The 21,409-nt window shown below is 40.0% G+C and overlaps 1 protein-coding gene and 1 long non-coding RNA gene across 2 annotated transcripts; both read right to left on the reverse strand.

Moving 5' to 3' along the window:
- Positions 1-2,959: 2,959 nt before the first annotated feature.
- On the reverse strand, positions 2,960-5,023 carry LOC118556974. The gene is made up of 3 exons (XM_036125756.1): positions 4,715-5,023; positions 3,058-4,622; positions 2,960-2,971 (listed from the first exon to the last, which is right to left on the reverse strand). The coding sequence occupies exons 2-3, from the start codon at positions 4,477-4,479 to the stop codon at positions 2,960-2,962; spliced, it is 1,434 nt and encodes a 477-aa protein (XP_035981649.1). The 5' UTR covers positions 4,480-4,622; positions 4,715-5,023.
- A 4,153-nt stretch (positions 5,024-9,176) lies between these two features.
- On the reverse strand, positions 9,177-11,430 carry LOC118556896. The gene is made up of 2 exons (XR_004927458.1): positions 10,159-11,430; positions 9,177-10,064 (listed from the first exon to the last, which is right to left on the reverse strand). It is a non-coding gene; the product is annotated as an uncharacterized LOC118556896 (long non-coding RNA).
- Between the last annotated feature and the right edge of the window lie 9,979 nt (positions 11,431-21,409).

Genomic DNA, 21,409 nt, shown 5'->3' on the forward strand with positions numbered 1-21,409 from the left:
CGGTCAGTCGTATCCTACTCATCTAGCTGAAAAGGTCTCACAGGAATTCTAAACAGGGTAATACTCGTTAGATTCAGAGGTCCTTAGAACCCCAGCTAGTTTGAGCTTTAACCCAAAATAGGAAGTATGTGGGGGAAGTGGGGTTTTAGTTCAAAGCCAAAAATCTGACAGTACTTAGATTTGCAAATGTGTAGATCAATCTGTAAGCACACACAGAGACACTTGTGTCTGAAGTATTTTCGCTTCAAGACCCAGAAATACAGACAAATCATTGGTTACAAGTGAAGCGGTTTTTCGGTTGGCTCTCTTTACACACGTGATTTTTGCTACTCTTCTGCCGCCTGAGATGCACAAATGCGTGGAAGGATTTGTATGTGTATCTTTTCGATTTGTGTCCCCTTGCGCAGACTCACAGGCCCACAGGCTGCCAGGCTTCCCTGAGCGCAGGCTCACAGGCACACAGGCACACAGGCTGCCTCTTCCGGCTGTGGGAGGTCACGTGACTTTCAAGGATTTTACCAAAGCGTTTCGCTTCCAGACGGCTGACAATGCAACTTGTTATAGACGGCTGACAATGCAACTTGTTATAACTATATAACTTTCTCCCTTTAACGGCAAAGGTTTCTTGTTTTAATGAGAGACTTATCTTGCTGAAACCAGATAATTGTCTCCTCATAACAACGCAACATAACCCGGCATCAGCTCGCGGGATATTTGAGTGTCATGGAGAAGAGGAGAGACGGAGGGAGATTATTTCTTTTTGTAGTGGCGATTGTTTGTCAAACCAAACTTTCAATAAAAGTTCCTCCAACCACTAAGAGGCAATGGGGTCCAGATTCCATACGCAGGCAAAAGAAGCTGTGATGTCCAACTTTGTTGATTGTTCAGAAAGGTTTATTTGTGTTTCCTTTCAGCCACAATTACAGACTTCAAACTTTCCTTTGTTCTCACTCTGTCAATCACACTCTGCTCTCTTGCTCTGGTAAAAACCATAGGCCCCAAACCCAAATGCCTTGCTGGTCCTTTACCAGGCCCCTATACTTATAGAAAAGTGGACTAACCCACATGACTTCCTGTCTAACTCAAAGAATGAATAAGAAAAAATAATAAAACAAAAAATTAAACAAAATCAACAATTATTAACCTGCAAATAAATACTGTAAATAATACAAAAAAATATACATTTAAGAATTATCTAACAAAAATTCAAATGAATAAAGAAATCAAGAATAAATAGCTCCAACACCCCGGCCCCTAATTGTGAATACTGTCACAATTACTTTAAAAGGAAAAGGAGCTATTCCTTCAAACATGTCCTCAATTCCTCAGGGTGATGCTTCCAGTAGCAACAGAAGTTTGGTCACAGGTCTTTCCAACACACTGGTCTTGGTTTGCAACTGCACGGAACGCACCAAGCCCTGTCCGTCCTGGTTTACAGTCAAAACTTTGGCCATCATCCATGATCCTCTTGGAGCTGTAGAGTCTTTTCAGGAGACTTCGTCCTCTTTTAACACTTACAGGACCAAAGTAATCCACTCCAACATTTGTGAAAGGAGCGGTGGCTGGCAGAACTCTTTCTTCTGGCAGATCTGCCATCTTTTGTTCAACAAACTTTCCTCTGTTATGTTTGCAAACAACACAATGAGAGATGATTTTTCGGGCAGCTGAATTAGCATTTATTATCCAGTATTTTTGTTGTAATCTTGACAGCATATGAGCTCTTCCTGCATGTCCCAACTGTTGATGAATATGGCGTAAAATCAGGATAGATACATACATATCCTTTGTCAAAATTACAGGATGCTTTGCTTCAACAGGCATAGCTGTTTTACTCAACCTGCCACCCACTCTGAGGACCCCAGCATCCAATACTGGGTCAAGTTTGTATAGAGAACTTCTCATGGATACTGCTTTAAGCCCACTGTTGATTAAAACAATTTCAGTTGTAAATTTCTGCTGTTGTGCAAACCGAACAATAGATAGTTCTGACTTGGCCAAGTCTTCAGGAGTCAGATTTTCTTTCTTCAGAGTGGTCTTGAACCTTTCCATCTGCTTTTCCAATTCTTTCTTTTGATTTCCTGGATTATTGTTATTCAGATATGCAGCAGCAAACTTTTTTCTTTTCTGTTGCAACATCATCAAGATGTTCTTCAGCTTTAAAAACCAGGCAACAGAGGTTTTAAGCTTTGTCCAAGATGAAAAATAATGAATCAGATAGTTTGTAGCATTTTGTGATTCATTCACAATAACACTCACTGTTAGGTCCCTTTTGACCTCTGGATCATCTGCAGAAATTGCATGGTGATCCACATCCAGTTTAGGCCATTCCTCTTCTGATCTGTGGAGAAATTCAGGCCCATGTATCCACCTCCTGCATTTGAGGAACTCCTCAGCTCTCATACCTCTGGATGCATCATCTGCAGGATTCTCCTTGGAGGAAACATATCTCCACTGATTCACGTCTGTTGCTTCTCGGATGACAGAGATTCTGTTTGCAACAAATGTGTGAAATCTTCTGGTTTCACTGGAGATGTATTTTAGTACCGTTGTACTATCAGTCCAGAAAACAGGTTTTTCCAACTGTATTTGCAGCTCCTTTTGCAACAGTTTATTCACTCGGACAGCAAGAACAGCAGCTGTCAGTTCCAACCTGGGGATTGTTGTTTGCTTCATAGGAGCAACTCTTGCTTTTCCTAGAATAAAAGCAACATGTGAAATGTTATTGTTTTCCAGTTTTAAATATGACACTATTCCATAGCCATCTTGACTTGCGTCAGAGAAATGATGAAGTTGTGCTTTGTCTGATTTTCTAATGCAGCTGGGTTTGATGCAACGGTCTACTTTAAAGCTGGATATCAGCTGGAGATCCTCCAGCCAATCAAGCCACTTCCTAGAAAAAGAATGGGGAATAACTTCATCCCACTTCAAATTCTGTCGACAAAGATCTTGCAGTAACAGTTTAGCTGGCATACTGAAGGGAGCCAGGATTCCCAAAGGATCATACAGCGAGCTAACTACAGACAAAATGCCCCTTCTGGTGTGTGGGCGGTCCTGCACAGATGTTCTGAACTTGAACTCATCAGTTTCAATGCTCCACTGTAAACCCAGTACTCTCTCAACTGGAAGTTGATCTTTGTCCAAGTCCAGACTTTTAATTTCTTTTGCTCTCCTTTCCTCTGGGATTGACATGAGCACTGTGCGGCTGTTGCTTACCCACTTTGAAAGCATGAATCCTCCTTTAGAGCAAAGCTCTGTTAAACTCTTCACCATGTGCACTGCATCCTCTTCTGTGGGAACAGATTTTAAACAGTCATCCACATAAAAGTTATTGTTGATTGTATCAACCACTTCAGCTGGAAACTGTTGTACGTTATCATCAGCAGTTCTTTGCAGAGCATAATTTGCACAGCTTGGTGAAGACACTGCTCCAAATAAATGAACCAACATCCTGAACTCCTGTGCAGGTTTTGAAGTGTCACCATCTTTCCACCACAGGAAACGGAGAAAGTTGACATGTTTCTCAGAGACATACACTTGGTGAAACATGGCATCAATGTCAGCCATTAGTGCAACAGGCTCTTTTCTAAATCTGATGAGAACTCCAACCAGAGAGTTTGTGAGGTCAGGTCCCTGCAGAAGCTGACTGTTCAGTGATGCTCCTTTATAAGTTGATCCACAATCAAATACAACTCTTAACTTGCCTTTTGTGGGATGATGCACTCCATGATGAGGAATGTACCACAGTTGTCCATTACCTTTCTGTAGCTCATCTGCTGGTACAGCCTCAGCATATCCTTGTTGCAGCATGTTGTTCATACATGCAGTATATTCCTCCTTGTACTGAGCATCCTTTTCAAATCTCCTCCTGAGGCTCTGGAGGCGCTGCTCTGCAACACAGATGTTATTTGGCAAGCTGGGACTTTCACTCCTGAAAGGTAAGTCAATATGATAATGACTTCCAACAAGTTTTGTTGAGTTATTAACAATCTTCATAAAATGCAAATCCTCTCTAGACATTTCAGTTTTCTCCTCTGATGATCTTTCATTAAAGTCATGATTGTACTGATTGACCAGCATTTCTTTAAGATGCTCAACAGAGATCCTGTTGGCTGTTACAGCAGTGCAGATATTTTTATTTCTGCTGTTTCCACTGCGCAGAGGACCATTTATGACCCAGCCAACTTTAGTTTTTACAGCATAAGGCCCACCATCCACACTGTTTATCACCTCCCAGGGCTCTAAAACATTTGAAGCATCAGTTCCTATCAGTAGCTCCACATCTGCATTGATGTTATGAAGCTGTACAGGTTTAAGATGAGGCCACTGATCAATGTCCTTTTGCTGGGGAATATTCAGTGTAGAAACTGGCATAGTCCTTTGAGTCAAAACATCTGGCAATGCTATGAAGTCATTTGTTTTCAATTCAGAGATTTCCAAACCAGACAAAACTTGTACATTAACAATCTTATTTTGATTCATTGTTCTCAGCAGAATATTTGTCCTTTTGCCCTTTAAGTTCAGACTTTTTGCCAGAGTTTCTGTACAAAACGTACCTGAACTTCCTGGATCAAGAAATGCATACGTTTGTACAACTTTGTTGCTCTTTTGACTTTTAACTTTAACTGCAACAATAGAAAAAACAGCATCACCATTATGACCGGCCCCAATATGCCCACATGTCTGAGTGGTTGCAGTTGAGAAGTTGACATGAGACCTTGTTGTCTGTTGGATTTGTTCTGAAGAGGCTCCTGGCTCCTTTTGCTCGATGTGAAGAACCCCTGGATGCTTTTGGTGACACAAGTTGCAATCCAAACGACTCCTACAGTCTTTGCTTGTGTGACCAACTTTCAGACAACCGAAACAAATCCCCTTTTGTTTAATGAAGGTCAACTTGTCCCGATGCATTTTTGCTTTAAACTGCATACAGTTTTCCAATAGATGATTTCTTTGTAAACAAAACAAGCAGCTGTGAAGAACAGTAGACTTGGTCTGGTTTTCAGTTGACTGAGTTCTGGCTTCTGGAATTGTGCTGACATTAGTGGCAAAACTGCTTCCTGTTTTCCTTTGCTTGCTGGAACTTGAAGCTTTAGAGTTGCTCACAGTTGGTGGGTCTTGGATGTTGCCAAACACTGGATCTGAGGCTACTTTTACTTCTTTTACTATGAAAGCAACCAGATCAGTGAACAACGATCTGTGGCCATTTTTTTCCTGCAGCTCAAATGCCGTAACTCTCCATTTTTCCCTCAGTTTGTATGGGAGTTTCATGATGATCATTCTCATATTTAAAGGTAAATCCAACTCTTTCATGTGAACAATTTGTTGTGTTAAATTCGAACAACCTTGAAGGAAAAGAGAGAATGATTGAAGACTTTTCACATCATCACCTTTTATTGGTGTCCAACTCATAATCTTCTCCATATATGCAGAAGCAATTTTATTTTCGTTTCCAAAATGTTCTTCAAGAAGATATTTGGCTTTAGAATAACCTTGATCAGGAGGTACGTGCTGACAGCTATGCACCAGATCTTTAGGCTGCCCCCTAGTGAACTGCTCTAAGAAGTGCAAACAGTCACTCGAGTTGTCAGTTTTAGCTTCCACTCCGTTCTCAAAAGCATTCATAAATGATCTGTACTGCAGGGGGTCCCCATCAAACACAGGGATGCTTCTGGATGGGAGAACAGATGATAAGTTTTGTTTTACAAGTAAGGCAGTGATGTCATTTTGTCTTTGCATGATGTTCACCATGCCATTCTGACAGTCCTCGGTCAAAGAAGGAAATTGAAATTGCGTTTGCTGTGTTGCTCGAGTTGAAAAATCAACTTTTACTCTCGTCTGGTCATTTTGAAATTGTTTCTGCCTCTGTTTAGGTCTAACGACAGGAGCGTCAGATGAAGGATTTGCTCTTTCATTCGGAACAAACTCATTAGCACGAGGATTTAACAGGGGCGTGTCCTTTACTTGGGCTCTGTCAAAATAAGAGTTCATGCCATCGGATTGTTTAGAACCAGCAACTGAATTCATATTTAAAACATTAAGTTTTGCATTAGTTGCTGCCAACTCTGTTTCCAAATCTAATTTTTCTTTTTCTCTTCTCAGTTTTTCCTTTTCTTTTCGCAGTTCTTCCTCTTGAGTTTCGATCAGATGTCTTTTGTCCAACGCGGCAAATCTCTCCATGAGCGCTGCCTTTTCAGCCGCGGCTTTAATGCGTGCAGAGGAGGTAGATGAAGTCCGAGACTGCTGTGAAGATGTTTTTGAACGTGGCTTTACACTTGAAACATTAGAGACACTGTCTTCCGGGTTTATTTCATCCTGATCAGCAACAACCTGATCATCATCAACATTATTTTTCTGTTCAGTATATGGATATCCTGCTTCATGCAACCAAACCTTTACATTGTCCATAAAATCAGAGAATGCCGTCAACTTGGTCTAAAAATACACAGCTTGTCTTTTCACTTCTTCTTCTGGTAATGGCAAGCTTAAAAAGGATTTATGTAAATCGGTTGCATCTTGATAGCATTTAATAAATTTGACAAAGTCAGAAGACACTTTTTTAACATTTTCTCGTGACGTCATTGATACGGAGATTTTCTCCATAAATTTTGAAGCTTGCTTACACTTCAAACTTCGGCTTTCTTGACATGTTTTTATATAAAACTCCAAACCCTTTTGTGTGAATTTGATGTTTCTTTTCTCTTGCGACATCTGAGTGTCATCTTCTTTGCTCTTTGCATCAGACATTTTTAGCGATCCTTTTAATTATTTCAAACATTCAACAGCAGCATAATCCACAAGGAATCCACAGGGTAAAGCACAAACGTGTCTCTTTGTTTAAAGAGGTTGATTCGTGTGAACAAACATTTCCATGATGGGCGTCGGCACATGTCTTAATCCAATTAAGCGTCAACTTGTCACATGAAACTCATCTCATCAGTCTTTGCAGTGAAATAATGTCTTTAAACTCCAATAGTTTCACCGTTTTCCTTTACGGCCTAAACAACATTTCCATGTACATGTTTGATGAATGAGTGACGTGTCAATCCAGGCCTGACGCAGCATGTCGCTTGATTTCAACAAAGATGATCCAAAACCTTTTGTTTGATGGTAATCCTTGAGATCCATAAATCCAACATGTCCATTGATGAGGGATTATTCCTTTTGGTCCACGAGCTGGTTTCTAACTTGATCCATGGGGAGGTTTTTACTTGATGTAGTGGCGATTGTTTGTCAAACCAAACTTTCAATAAAAGTTCCTCCAACCACTAAGAGGCAATGGGGTCCAGATTCCATACGCAGGCAAAAGAAGCTGTGATGTCCAACTTTGTTGATTGTTCAGAAAGGTTTATTTGTGTTTCCTTTCAGCCACAATTACAGACTTCAAACTTTCCTTTGTTCTCACTCTGTCAATCACACTCTGCTCTCTTGCTCTGGTAAAAACCATAGGCCGCAAACCCAAATGCCTTGCTGGTCCTTTACCAGGCCCCTATACTTATAGAAAAGTGGACTAACCCACATGACTTCCTGTCTAACTCAAAGAATGAATAAGAAAAAATAATAAAACAAAAAATTAAACAAAATCAACAATTATTAACCTGCAAATAAATACTGTAAATAATACAAAAAAATATACATTTAAGAATTATCTAACAAAAATTCAAATGAATAAAGAAATCAAGAATAAATAGCTCCAACACTTTTTAAGAAGTCATCATTTGTCGGAGGAATGTATTTCTGCTCTGAGGAGTGACAAGGTAAGTCATGCATATACAGCAAGTCCTCTACTTGAAATTTGATCTATTTGGCAGTTATTATTTATAGTTAACAACTATGCTCTGGATACAATGACATCACTGTAGTACCGTCTCTGGCTCCGTTTATACGGTGAAAACAGGTTTGCGTTGCCTTTGTACTCTCCATTTATACACTACAAGGTTTAACTGTTGCTTAGGGGCACTTTCAGCTATAGCTGTGGGTTTATTCACAACAGATTGCAGCCGAAACAGTCCTCCGCCAGCCGCTGTTTTCTTCTTCTGGGCAATTTGACCCGGAGCTTCAAAAATCCCAGCACTACTAGTGGTGCGGCATGGGAATTACACCATTTAAGTACTCTAACCAGGGCCTGTGACTGCAAAAGTTCTTCATGGATAATTAATGACATGTTTATGTTAATGAGATAGGCTGATAAAAAGATATAGAGATACGGATAAGCAGCTTAATTTTTTTAAAAAGATGTCATGCATATAATCATAAATTCTGCTGTAAAGATTAATAATCATGTGCTTAAAAGAGTCTTTTTAGTTTATTTCTTTTTTTATATTAACCACAATTTCATTGTGCTTGTAGACATATCAGCTACAGCAAGCATGGATGATGAGAGCTTGGTCATCTACATTCCCACCTATGCTGACAGAATTGCCACCTGGAGATTTTGCTCCGAGTACCAAGGAAAAGGTGAAAGAGGTGTCCTTCGACAGACATTGCTTGAAAAACTCTTTTCATGCAAATCTTCATGGAAAAAGTCCAATTTGATCTAAAATGTTTTTGGTTTCAGGTAATACCACTATGTAATATATTTCAAAAGAAAGTTTACCATTTCACTCAAAATGGTCATGTTTTCAGGAACATATGGAAGTGAGCCACAATAGAGTCAGTTAGCTTTTGTTTTTGCTGACAAAGATATAGAGCAAAAATACTGATTAAAAAGATTACTCCAACAACATTGTGAAATACAAGTTTTGAAGTCAAATTATTGCTGTTGCTATGAAGCTTCTTTAAGGTAAAAATTTTGAAGCATGTGTTTAAACTGTACTTATTTTCCTTTTCTTTCCATAGGGCATTATGTTTTTTATATTCTTCAAAGTTGACTGTAAAATTGATAAGTGCTTTGAGCGCAATAGTGCCCAGAATTCTAACAAAGACTTTTGTCTGTTGTATGTAAAAGGATTTTCTCATGTTCAATTTTGAGATCCATGTATTCATCTTTTTAATACTCATAGATCATGTTCTAGTTTCTAGTTTTCTGGAGGTAGAGAACTTCCTTTCAAAAGGATCTTTCAGAGCACTTGTTAAAGGTACTTTTAATGTATGTTCTTCTGTGAGTTGATGTAACATTGCAGTATAATGTTATGTTTCTAAGGAAAGGATGAGTTGGTTTGATCACAAACCATAACACTTCATTTTGTAATGGGTTTTTACCAAAGATTCATTAAAGGTTTTCATATATCATTCGACCATATCGTCATTGTCAAACAGTACATAACTTGGGTCTCAGTGTTCAGTAACAGAAAACTATAAGTCTTGCTGTTATAAATATAAAAAGTATGTCTTGAATATGAGGAGCAGTGGTGGGGTTTACAGAACATGTGTCATTTAAACATTTTGTGTCCTGCATGATAGATCTCAAGGCACATGTGAAGTTAGATTTCTTGTTATTGTCCTAATATATGTTGTAGCATATATTTGCTGTCAAACACAACAAGAATCACAGAAAATATAAAACCTAGCAGCAAAATTCAAAAAGTTATGTACATCATGATGAAAGCTTTAAGTACATGGGAATCGAAGAAAACAGAGGTCTGTTTTTTTCCCCTCCATCTGTATTTCTTTGACTGCTTGTCCTTTATGGGTTGTGCAGTCTGCAGCTGCCTATTTCTGACTGTGTGGGAAAGTGACAGGTTCATTCTGGACAGGCTCACAAGGTCATTCGCTCCACAAACTATTTTTTTTTTACAAGAAAATACCACACATGTCACAGGTTTGTGCGTATATAAGCTCTTAAAAATAAGCATAACTCAATTGTTTCATCATGTGTGGACGGTGCATGAAGAAAGTTCTCTGTCATCAGAAGGTATGATACTTCGAATTGTCTTATCACGTGTGAACGGTCCTCTGAAGACGTTGGACTGTGCAAGTTTCCGCCGCTTGCTCAGAAACCTGTTTGAGATTGTCTTGTTCACCAAAAAGCCGTGGAAGGGTATACATCATGTAGGACCGGCAACTTGGAGCAATAGTATCTCTAATCTTACGAAATATGTTCCATAAGTGAACCACTTTAAGAGTTCTTCCTGAAAGACAAGAAAATAAACAAGTTCTTAAAGTACATACTCCATATTTAAAAGCATATATCATATAGTATTTATCTTTTACATTCAAATATACCTCAGTGATATTTAAACAGGTGAGCAGAATTGGCTGCTTATCCAAGAAGTCACCAGTAAAGTAATCTGTATTCTTCAGTTTTTGAAAAAGGTTCATCCAGTACTGGCTGTTGATGTGCTGGCTGTCGATGTGCTGGATCCCACAATGAATTAGTTTTCAGGATAGCTGTCATCAAGACGCAAAAATCTTTGAATGTCTCCATGTCTATATGAATTCTGGCTGTGGTACCCCCTCTTTTCTCAACCTCTGATACAAAATATCCAGCAGTAACTTTTGGACAGCACCATCCATGTATTCAGCTTTAGAGATGCCAACCTGTAAACACAGCAGAGATTTTGTTATCGTTCTTTCAAGTTTTTTATTTTAAACAAAGGTAAAAATAACAATTTATTCTTTCTAAAAATTGAGCATGTTACTTCTGTTAAATGTGAGAAGCTAAATATTCCAAATTCAAAGTTTTCAAGTATTTACATTTTGTGTCAGATCAAATGCACAGGCATTCTAAGATGTAAAAGACAACATTCATGATTTTCTGGCTGTATTTTTAATGTAGCAATCTTAAACCTGGTCCATCTCCTTAATGTTTTTGTTTATGGGAATTTTAAAAAGTACTTTTACAGAATTCCCATCAGAAGGAGAATAGCTACTGTTTAAAATTGTGATTAAAGGTTAGACTGGATCAATGTTAAATTGCTCAAACCTAGACTGCAATGCAACAATGTTGTTGATTAAGATTTGTTTTCTTTTCTGAGTAAGTTTAAAGACATCAGAACAAACAAATGCAACAACTAATAAACTGAGAACAGTTGTGCCTTGCTGCCAGGTGCTTTTATTGATAAATTCTGATATTAACTTTTGAATTTGCAGCAATGATTATCGATTATCAGTTTTTGCTTTTCTCCTTATTACAGCATAAAGCAGTAGTTGACTGGGTTTATTAATGGATCTGATATAAATAGCTGTCCTTCACTGGCTTGTGAATTGTCACATTAGAAAGCTCTGTATTCATCACTTTGTTTTGACACAATAAAATATGCATAAATGTAGCTTTATCTAGCCTCACTTTCATTGTGTAGAATACACATACTTTTAATTAGCCTTACGAGTGTCGAATTAAAATTTATTTTAATTATATTTAATTCAAATACATAAAGGCATAGGTACATTAGCAGTCACAGGCCCTGGTTAGAGTACTTAAATGGTGTAATTCCCATGCCGCACCACTAGTAGTGCTGTGATTTTTGAAGCTCCGGGTCAAATTGCCCAGAAAGAAGAAAACAGCGGCTGGCGGAGGACTGTTTCGGCTGCAAACTGTTGTGAATAAACCCACAGCTATAGCTGAAAGTGCCCCTAAGCAACAGTTAAACCTTGTAGTGTATAAATGGAGAGTACAAAGGCAACACAAACCTGTTTTCACCGTATAAACGGAGCCAGAGACGGTACTACAGTGATGCCATTGTATCCAGAGCATAGTTGTTAACTATAAATAATAACTGCCAAATAGATCAAATTTCAAGTAGAGGACTTGCTGTATATGCATGACTTACCTTGTCACTCCTCAGAGCAGAAATACATTCCTCCGACAAATGATGACTTCTTAAAAAGAAATAATCTCCCTCCGTCTCTCCTCTTCTCCATGACACTCAAATATCCCGCGAGCTGATGCCGGGTTATGTTGCGTTGTTATGAGGAGACAATTATCTGGTTTCAGCAAGATAAGTCTCTTATTAAAACAAGAAACCTTTGCCGTTAAAGGGAGAAAGTTATATAGTTATAACAAGTTGCATTGTCAGCCGTCTGGAGGCAAAACGCTTTGGTAAAATCCTTGAAAGTCACGTGACCTCCCACAGCCGGAAGAGGCAGCCTGTGTGCCTGTGAGCCTGCGCTCAGGGAAGCCTGGCAGCCTGTGAGCCTGTGAAAAGATACACATACAAATCCTTCCACGCATTTGTGCATCTCAGGCGGCAGAAGAGTAGCAAAAATCACGTGTGTAAAGAGAGCCAACCGAAAAACCGCTTCACTTGTAACCAATGATCTGTCTGTATTTCTGGGTCTTGAAGCGAAAATACTTCAGACACAAGTGTCTCTGTGTGTGCTTACAGATTGATCTACACATTTGCAAATCTTAGTACACATTTGCAGATCTAAATACAGATTTGTAGATTTTTTACACATTTGCAAATCTCAGTACACATTTGCAGATCTGAATACAGATTTGTGGATTTTTTACACATTTGCAAAACGGATTACACACAAGTAGTTTTACACATTTGCAGATTGTTGTACAGAAACACAAATCTCCTCACACATTTACAGATTTATTTACACATTTTCAAATCCCACTGCACACGCACAAATCGTCAGGAAGGGTTAAGGTTCTCTGAAGCTTTCTGTTTTCAGCAACCCTGAAAACCCATAACCTTTACAGTCAGTGTTAAGTGTCAAGTAACCTGTGAGACCACCTCGTCGTCTCTCTGGTTCCACCAGCTGAGCCCAGTCCACAACAGCTCCAGACCACAGCAGCTCGTCCCTGAGTGTCATGCCCCAGGGTTCTCCACACCCCCTGTGTGGAACGTCTCTCATTGTAAGGATCTCACCTTATGTCCCGCTCAAGATGTTCTTTACACAACAGGAGTTCCAATGTGGGGTGTCTGTGCTGCTTTGATGTTCCTCAGAGAAAAACCTTCATTCATTGATATCACCTTCAAGCTGTTACCCTTTTATCATCACAGCCCCCAGCAATCCTGACCAGATCCAAAATGTCCCCATAATTTAATCTAATTAAATTAATCTTACTAATATTTACTTACTAATATTTTCTGTATGTAAGACAACAACCATTAAATTATCCTGATCTAAAAGCCCTCAGGTTAACAGTTAGCTAAAACTCAGTGTTATGTGTTTTTCCCTTAGGATGTTTAACTGGTTAAAAAGACTATTGAGTTATTTGTGTTCTAGTTGAAGGATATTAAATCTCCATAAATATTGTAACCATTGTACCCTGATGCTTTAATCCTAAATTCACCCATGTTAGTTGTGTAGGATGTGTCATTATGCAAATTTTATTGCAACCTTATCCATTTTAGCCAGTAACCTTTTTTCTTGCATTTTATTGATGCCCGCCAGAGTAGCAGAAATCACCTTACTCTAAGATGTTCATTAAATGAAATGCTATTTAAAAGTTCAGATTACTCTACGTATATAGTGAAAACTAATTAATTAATTAATTAATTTATTTAACTGTTAATATAATACCCACTTAATTAATAAAATGTTGCTCTATGATTCCATTAAGTTACTTCTTTAAAAGTTTTCCACCTTTACATAATCTTAATGTGTTTCGTAATGTGTGTTTTGTTTTAATTGTGTACAACAAAATCTGAAGTGAAATGCATGAAGTCGTATCTGCAGAACTCATCTGTTTGTAGTCGAAGGTTGTACGATGCTCCAGTCATAGTCCTTCATTGTCCATTTTCAGTCCAATGTCTGAGATCAACAGCACAACATTCTCCTTCCCTTCAAGAGTCCATCCTCCAGTCCTCACGCCTGCAAACAGAATGAATTCTGCCAGCATTTTTTGCCAAAGAAAACGCTCCATAGGTTGAAAAGAAATTACAGCAAAACAGTCACAAACATTTTAACTACAGTGTTCCCTCTAACATGACAAACATAAAAGAAACAAAAGGATAGGAAAAAAAATAAATCAAACTATGTCTCTGACAAAATAAAACTCAAAACTGAATCAGGCTGAAGTCAATGACATCATCTTTAGTCCTTGACCCAAAAATCGCACCCCACGGTCCCGCTGCAGTCTGCGTCTGCCCTGTCTCTGCCTGCCTCGCTTTTTGGGCTTCCCCTAATACTGCACAGTGGCCTTCCCATGAGACAAAACAAAGAGTCTATTGTAAACAATCAGTATCCCTCAGCAGCTGCAGCATTTGGCCTTGCAATCAGCAAACAGTGGATCTTATACACAGACATCAGGTCTCCAGGCCTCCTCTGTCCGAGTGGTGTGAGGCCATAGTGACTTCAGAATAATAATTCTTATAACAACGCTCCGTGTATTTCTCAGCTTGTTGTGGATCAGTGAAGGAGGACTGGATGGCGTCATGGGTTACGATAAGCCTTGCTGGGTAAAGCAGACCATATCTCACCGTTTTCTTCCGCTTGTCCGGGGTCGGGTCGCGGGGGTAGCAGCTTCAGTAGGGAGGCCCTCAGTAAATCATCTCCCCCTGAAATGCTTGTGATGTTTGTGATGGCAGTTGTACTGAAACAGCAAATTCCCTCTGGGATTATTAAAGTATTTCGTATTCTGATTCTGTGATGTGCAGATGTAGGATGAATGGCCGTGGAGGTTCCAAAACATTTGGTCATGGTCTCCAGCAATTAGAGGCGTCTCATCCAAGCCAAGGACATCTTTGAGCATACTGGCGATTAAATCCCCTGGCTTAGCTCCTTCTCGCTTCTCTGACATGCCCGCAATGCTGAATATTTCTTCAAGAGGCTGACTGTTGTCGACAGTGTTGCTAGTTGCTTTAGCATTAGCTTCAAGTTTTTTTTCAACTTTTGCAATAGCTGCTTGAAGTTCTGTTTTCGCTGAATAGCTGCTTGAAGTTCTGTTTAATTTTTCTTGAATTTGCCTTGTGTCATAATGAGATAACGGCTCCAAAGCAGCATCAGTGTTCCTTTACAGAGAATGCCCTTTTATAACAAGAAAATAAAGTGTTTTTTGGCTTTTAAAATGCTTTTTAAGGATTTGACTGTGGAGTTCTTATAAACTCCACTTACTCCTTCATCACTCAAAAAATTAAAGTCATCAATGAGTCATGTTCACTTTAACCTGACGGATATCAGTCAGTCATCAAATTTGTTACAACAGATTATTACAACAGTTTATTTATAATTTTGTATTATTGACCTGAAAAGATAGAAGCTTATTCTGCTGGACACAAAAATGGCTTTGTCGTGATTTGGGTTTTTGCTTATTTTTGCCTTTGGACTTATGTGGACTTTTCTCATTTAGCCTGTCACCTTTTAGCCACCAGTCACTATCCAGTCAGCTCAGTCTGCCTCCAGCCACCACCCCAGATCATCTCCACCTGTTGCCACTAATTACTTTCAACTCAACTGGTCACCTGTTCACCTGCTTACTTATACCTGCCTCTGCCAACCAAGGGCGGATTTACGAAATTTGGGGCCCTAGGCAAAGAAAGGCATGGGGCCCTCTGAATTGTGAAAACAACACATAAAACAGACCCATTATACAGATACAGAAATTTTAATAGAATAGACATACATTATTTTTTCTAAATTTTGTCCCTCTCTTCTTATCCCTTTTCTTGTTGTTTTCCTCTCTATGTTTTCTTTTGTCCCTTTTTCTTGTAGACAAGCCATGATCTGTTCTCCATTTTTCATTTGAATTAAATAATAGCTGGAAGTAAATCTGTGCCGTCTCCATTTCTTGGCAAGATCCTGTCCTTCACCTGGAGTGGTCCTCTCAGTACTATAGAGCAGCATGCACAATCAGACAGCTGACTGGTCGGAGATTGGTCATCTTCAGGAAGTCCACTGTGCTGACTGCTTACCAGTAGAGTGGATGATGCAGGGCTCTCGCAGTCTGGTGGAACAACATCATTATCAAAGCCTGGCTGGATAATTGTGGAACTCTCTGTCACAGCCCATCCCTTTCATTCTGAAAACAAACACAGAAAACATAGTACAAGGCTTTTACCCAGTGGTTAAATGTATATTTACGCATTGCTAAAGTAGAAATTTGAGGATTTCATGCAACTTAAATTTTGTCTAAGTAATTGTAACTTAGAGGAACATACTGCAATTTTTACTCTACTACTAAACCTATTTATATGCTGGTTACGTATTTCAACACCTTCATGCTCAGTGGAAACCTTGTATCCCCAAAATGACGATTTAATGTTTACAACTTGGGATAAACTGAACAAGTCTTTATTTTGAGGGATGACTTCTTAAACCAGAACTCTTTAAAAAAATCGTTTTCAGCTGGAAAATGAATTATGACAAAACAAAAATAAGACGTATGTCACAGAAAAGACTAGTGATGCTACAAATATGACAATTGCTTAAACTACTGAATAGTAAATGAATTTGTTTATAATTGACACTTAAACATCCACAGCTGTACACAATAACACACATTAAAGCAATGTTAATACAAAGCTGTAATGCAGAGTGAGAAGTTGGCAATAACTTCCTTATGTTTTTTGAATGTATAACTTAAATTATTAAGGACTAAAACACCTGCCAGAACTACCTGTAAAACCTAAGGGGGATTTTAGAAAGAACCCCAAAAACCTCAAATTTTCCTGAAATTCAACATGAAAAAAAAAACTAAATAATTGATTTCTAATCGTTTGTAGCAAAAACAAATGAAATTCGAAACTTACTATAAAATGAGACATATTCAGTAAGGTAAATAAATACTTATCAATATATGGTGACGTGCCCTTCGATGGTTTAACACTCACCGTTCATCTCCACGCGACAAATCTTCCCCAGCAGCTGCCAACGTTTCCACTGAGTTTGCTGCTGCTGCTAGCCACTGCTGCAGGTCAGAAGCCAAAGGCAGAAACTTTTGGTAACTTTGAGAGCAGCTTTCTACTTTCCTCCTTCTTTCTCTTCTTTCTGAGCACCACTAGGGTAACTTCTTTTCTTTCTTTTCTTTTCTTTTCTCTCTTTTCTTCTCTTCTCGTCTCCTCGCGCCATTTGTTTTTAAATGGTTTGCTGCCGTCTGTTTGGACCTTACTGCACATGCACAGCAAATTAACTGATCCAATGTAGTGGAGAGTGTAGCCCCCCCCCTCCCCCCCGAGACACACTTAATATTATAAGCATTCTGATGGCATTTTAGCGAAAGGATTTTAATCAAAAACGTAATTAAAGTGCACAAATAAGTAATAGCTTTATTAACCATACATGTAAAAGGAGTTTTAGGGGGCCCCTAGGCAACTGCTTTGTTTCGCCTAATGATAAATCTGCCCCTGCTGCCAACTCATCCCTGCCAGAATGTCACTTCTCTCTTCACATCTCTATTCTCGTGTCGGATCACCCAATGCGATGTGCCCTTGCTCTATCAGTTCATCTTTACTCTGCCAGCTGGACTCCTCTGCTAAGGTCGCCTGTGTCTGCATGCTGCACCTCTGCCTGTTTCTTCGTGAGTTCAAGCCACTTGCGCTGCTCGTTCTTGTCACGATTTGTCTACGGATGAACTCAGAACCACTCACACAGGGCTAAAATTGAGAGTCTTTATTGAAAGTTTGATGGATGGAGGTTTGCTGAGGCCAGAGGAGCAGGTAGCACAGAACCGGAGTGAAGGTGATGGCAGGAGCTGACGGCCCGGAGTGAGAGAGAGTCACAACTATCCAGGAAGCCGGGAATGCTCAGTTCTGCTCGGCTAGCAGCCCCGTAGCCATAACAGGTTAGCAGTTCATTGCAGACACCAGGGCACAGAGCTGAGCTTCTCCAGGGCGGCTAGTCAGGTTAGCAGAACTTGGGAGACACCCGGGCACGGAGCTGAGCTTCTCCAGGGCAGTTAGTCAGGTTAGCAGAACCTTAAACAAGAAAAACAAATCTTCCGAGGCAAAAACGGGGACTGGCATGGAGAGGTGTGGAATGATGACGGACCGGCAAAGGAGTGACAGCAGAGTGAGGTTTAAGTAGGGAGGCTGGCAGGTGAAGTGAGTCTGGCTAATTAGTGGCTGGCAGGTGTGACTAACTGCAGAGGAGGTGAAGTGAAGATGACAGAAAATAACTGATGACAATGAAAACTAACAATAAATAAAGTCAAACCAAACCCACATGAGATGAAAAATGAAAATAACAGAAAAATGAAGTCAAACCAGAACTCAACCATGACAGTTCTGATAGTTCTCCGGTTCACATCACCTGTTCTGCTCTATCACAATCTGCATCCTCCGGCCTCCTGCTCATCTCTGCCTGCCTGCACCGTCTGCTAAGATTCATCTGCCAAGTCCGGTTCTATTTGTCTGCCTCACCCTGAAAAGATGAGTGTAGCTTATGCTATGGAAATATATGATTAGTTGTCGTATTAATCAGGCATTTTTATGAAAAACAAAATGAGTTAGCTTCTAATCCCTAAACTGTCTTGGAGTTTACAGGATGTGTGTTGTTGTTTTTTTTGCTGATCCACTTGAAAACAGTAGATCTGTTCAAGCAGAGGCCAGGCACGAAGTCAGGATGTTTCATGGATCTTAACGTTATCTTGGTTAAACTCCTAAAACCATACCTGAGCTATAAATTACGACTGTTTTTTGTAGCTTGCAAGGAAGAACAGATTTCCTTTGTTATATACTAAATGCAGTGTTATGGTAACATAAGTTTTTGCCTCACTTTGGAAGAAATTATAATTGTAATAAATATGCATATTTTAAATGTTTGTCTCTGACAATTGTTTCTCCTTTTCTACCAAATCTACAAACCAGGGAAGTCAGGCCTTCAATGAATGAGATAGGAAGAAGCAACAGGCCACATTTGTCAAATGGTGTCTGGTGACACGGATTTGGTAGTAAGTGGAGGAACCTTTTGAATTTGGGCACGAAGGAATAATAGTCTGAAGCACCACAGGGTCAACCCGAAAAAAGTTAAGGGGATTTTGATTTTCCTATTGGCTGAAGATTAGACGTAGGCTAAATCAAGTGGTGCTGTGGATGAAAAACTCTCTTCTCAAAATAGAGGTTAAATAGAGCAACTAGTATCTGAGGGTTGAATGGAATTTATGTTGAAACCGAGGAAAGATTGAATAGTATTTATTTTTAAGTCTATGTCAACAACTTAAAATAAGATAAAAACTATAAAATTTAAAGATAAAAATTATAAAATATAAATGTCAGGGTTCTGCAGGCTGCGCCCGATCAGGGTGCAACCGTTTTCCTCCCTCTCTCCTCGCAGGTGACCTTTGATGAGCAGGGAGGCGTGCAGCGGCACGTGTTCGGCGTTAAGCGGCGCTCGGTGGGAGTATTAAAGTGAATGGCTGCGAGCACAACTGGGCCAGAGTGTTAACCTAGCGTGGTACACCTCAGTTGGCCACTGTCTCATGACAGCATTTTTTCCCGCCGCTAACATAGCTAACAAGCTCCCAACGACCTATCCCACCAATCTCTTCCCGCTATTCTCCAGCTGGCATCTGACCCAGGACTCCCCCGAGCGTTTGTCAGCCTGACCCTACCCACCCTCCACCCATCGGCCTTCCTACCTCAAAGCCACCTGTGTTCTCAGTGTCTGTAGAACCTGTAAGCCGCCATCCCTCTGGTGAACTCTCTGCATCACTCGAACCTGACGCTCCTTCACCTCCTGAGTAAATCCGCTGCTCCGCTGTCTCTCCTTTGTTCCCTGCGCTCACTGTGACCCGACGTCCCATCGTCTCCCGTCATTCCCTGAGCTCCCGAGTTTCCAGTGTACTCTAAATAAAATTGCTAAACCTTCACTTGTTCTCTTGAGTGTTTCTGCATGTGAGCTAAAGACCTGAAAGCCATAATAATAAAGATGAAAATAGGAAATAGACCGAAGTTTGGCCACCTCAGCACCAGGGCTGACGGGTGTCGGTTATGTTAGGACTGGGATTTAACACTACCCTTTGAGTATGGGACTCTGAAAAAGAAGCTGGAGATAGAGGTCGATAAAACGTTGTTCTGAGGTTTGGCCACCTCCCCTCCGGGCCGACGGGAAACCCATGACTTTAGGGCCGGGGTGTTGTGCTTCTCCTGAATTTGGGACTCTCAAAAAGAAGCAGGGCATAGGAGAAGAAAATTTTGAAGAGATTTAAAGGGATCCCAGAGAGACTATTTGGGTTGTTTCTCAGTTCCAGAATGAGGTTCTAGAACAAGACAGTTAGATCAGGAAATATTAAAAAGAGAAGGTTCCGTCAAAATGAAGGGTCGCAGAGGACTCTCCTTGAGCGCAAGCTCTCTGTCTTATGTGTTGTCCTTGTCATGTCTTGCCAAACGTATTGTACCGGTTAAAATGATCCATTGTGATCCATTGTGGTTGCATGAGTGAAAGAGAGCCTGTTTGAGTCTGCAACACTTGAGAGTAGGTGTATGTGTGCGAGTGTGTGCATAAATTAGTGTGTATGTGTGTGCTTATGTGTGGCTGAGAATCGTACCTGAGCGTATGGGATTTATGGAAAGTTACTCTGTGGAGTTGATTTCATCTTTGAGGATTAAGTAAGAAATGGCTAATGTTCAACTTCATCGTGGCTGGAGGATTTGATCAGGATATTGGTGAAAATAAATGGGACAGTGAGCCCTGGAAATCATTAGGAGAACAAGTCGATGTATTAATGGCTTTTGTTGAATCGCAGGAAAATTTGAACAGAAGAACGTTTCTGAGTGGAAACAAAAGGCAGTCGAGGCAGTTACATCGGAGGAAAAACGGTTGCAACACAGTGAGCCCGTGAGTACATTTTTAGTACAACAGTATGTTAAAAATAAGAGAGAAGTTAGAAGTTGGGAAAGTTGTTGGATATTTAACAGATAATTAAACATTTGTTTGAGACAACAGAAAAAGAAAAAACAGAACATCCCCATACACCGGACAGATCTCCACCCCCATACATTTTAAACAAGGCCCTCTCCGGACTTTATCCAGTCCTGGACGTATTGGGTGGAATCAGTTCCTGGCTACACCCCCAGGAACCATGCATGTCTAGACTACACCCACAAACCAAATGTGTCGCCCATTACTCCACCCACAGCCCAACCTCATTTAAATCAGGCAAGGATTGGTCTCAGGCAGTTGATACCTCTCGCTTGCTGCTTTGTGCGCACCCCACCCCTCAGATGATGAAAGCAGATGCTGAGGACCACATAGTGAGGCCCCCTCTAGGGGCAGTCCTTCTGTATGTTAAGATATAATACAACAGACAGCAGACTTAAATCAGGTTGATCAAAAGAAAGTAGGAATTAGCCCACTAACAACCTCCGCTAATTGTAGGTCTCGGAATTACCAGACAACAGAACCAAAAGTTAAAGTTAAAATGGATCTTAAAGGTGTTTGGCAAAAGGACAACCCTGCTGATTTGATAGATTTGATCAGCACTACACCTGGTTTTGGAGTTATCCTCAGATGGATTTAGCTGATGTTGAAGAATTTATGACAAACGTTAATGGCTTGAATCATTTTATTACAGCAGTCAAATTTGCAGAGCAGCAGAATGTGACAGGAACAGAACGTATCAGGAGAAATTTAAAGGAGAGAT

This window comes from Fundulus heteroclitus, chromosome 21, assembly GCF_011125445.2.
Source record: "Fundulus heteroclitus isolate FHET01 chromosome 21, MU-UCD_Fhet_4.1, whole genome shotgun sequence".
In the NCBI taxonomy this organism is placed as follows: Eukaryota; Metazoa; Chordata; class Actinopteri; order Cyprinodontiformes; family Fundulidae; genus Fundulus; species Fundulus heteroclitus.

Coding starts and splice junctions, on each gene's coding strand:
- LOC118556974 (XM_036125756.1), bottom strand. CDS start 4,479: ATGAATCAAAATAAGATTGTTAATGTACAAGTTTTGTCTGGTTTGGAA.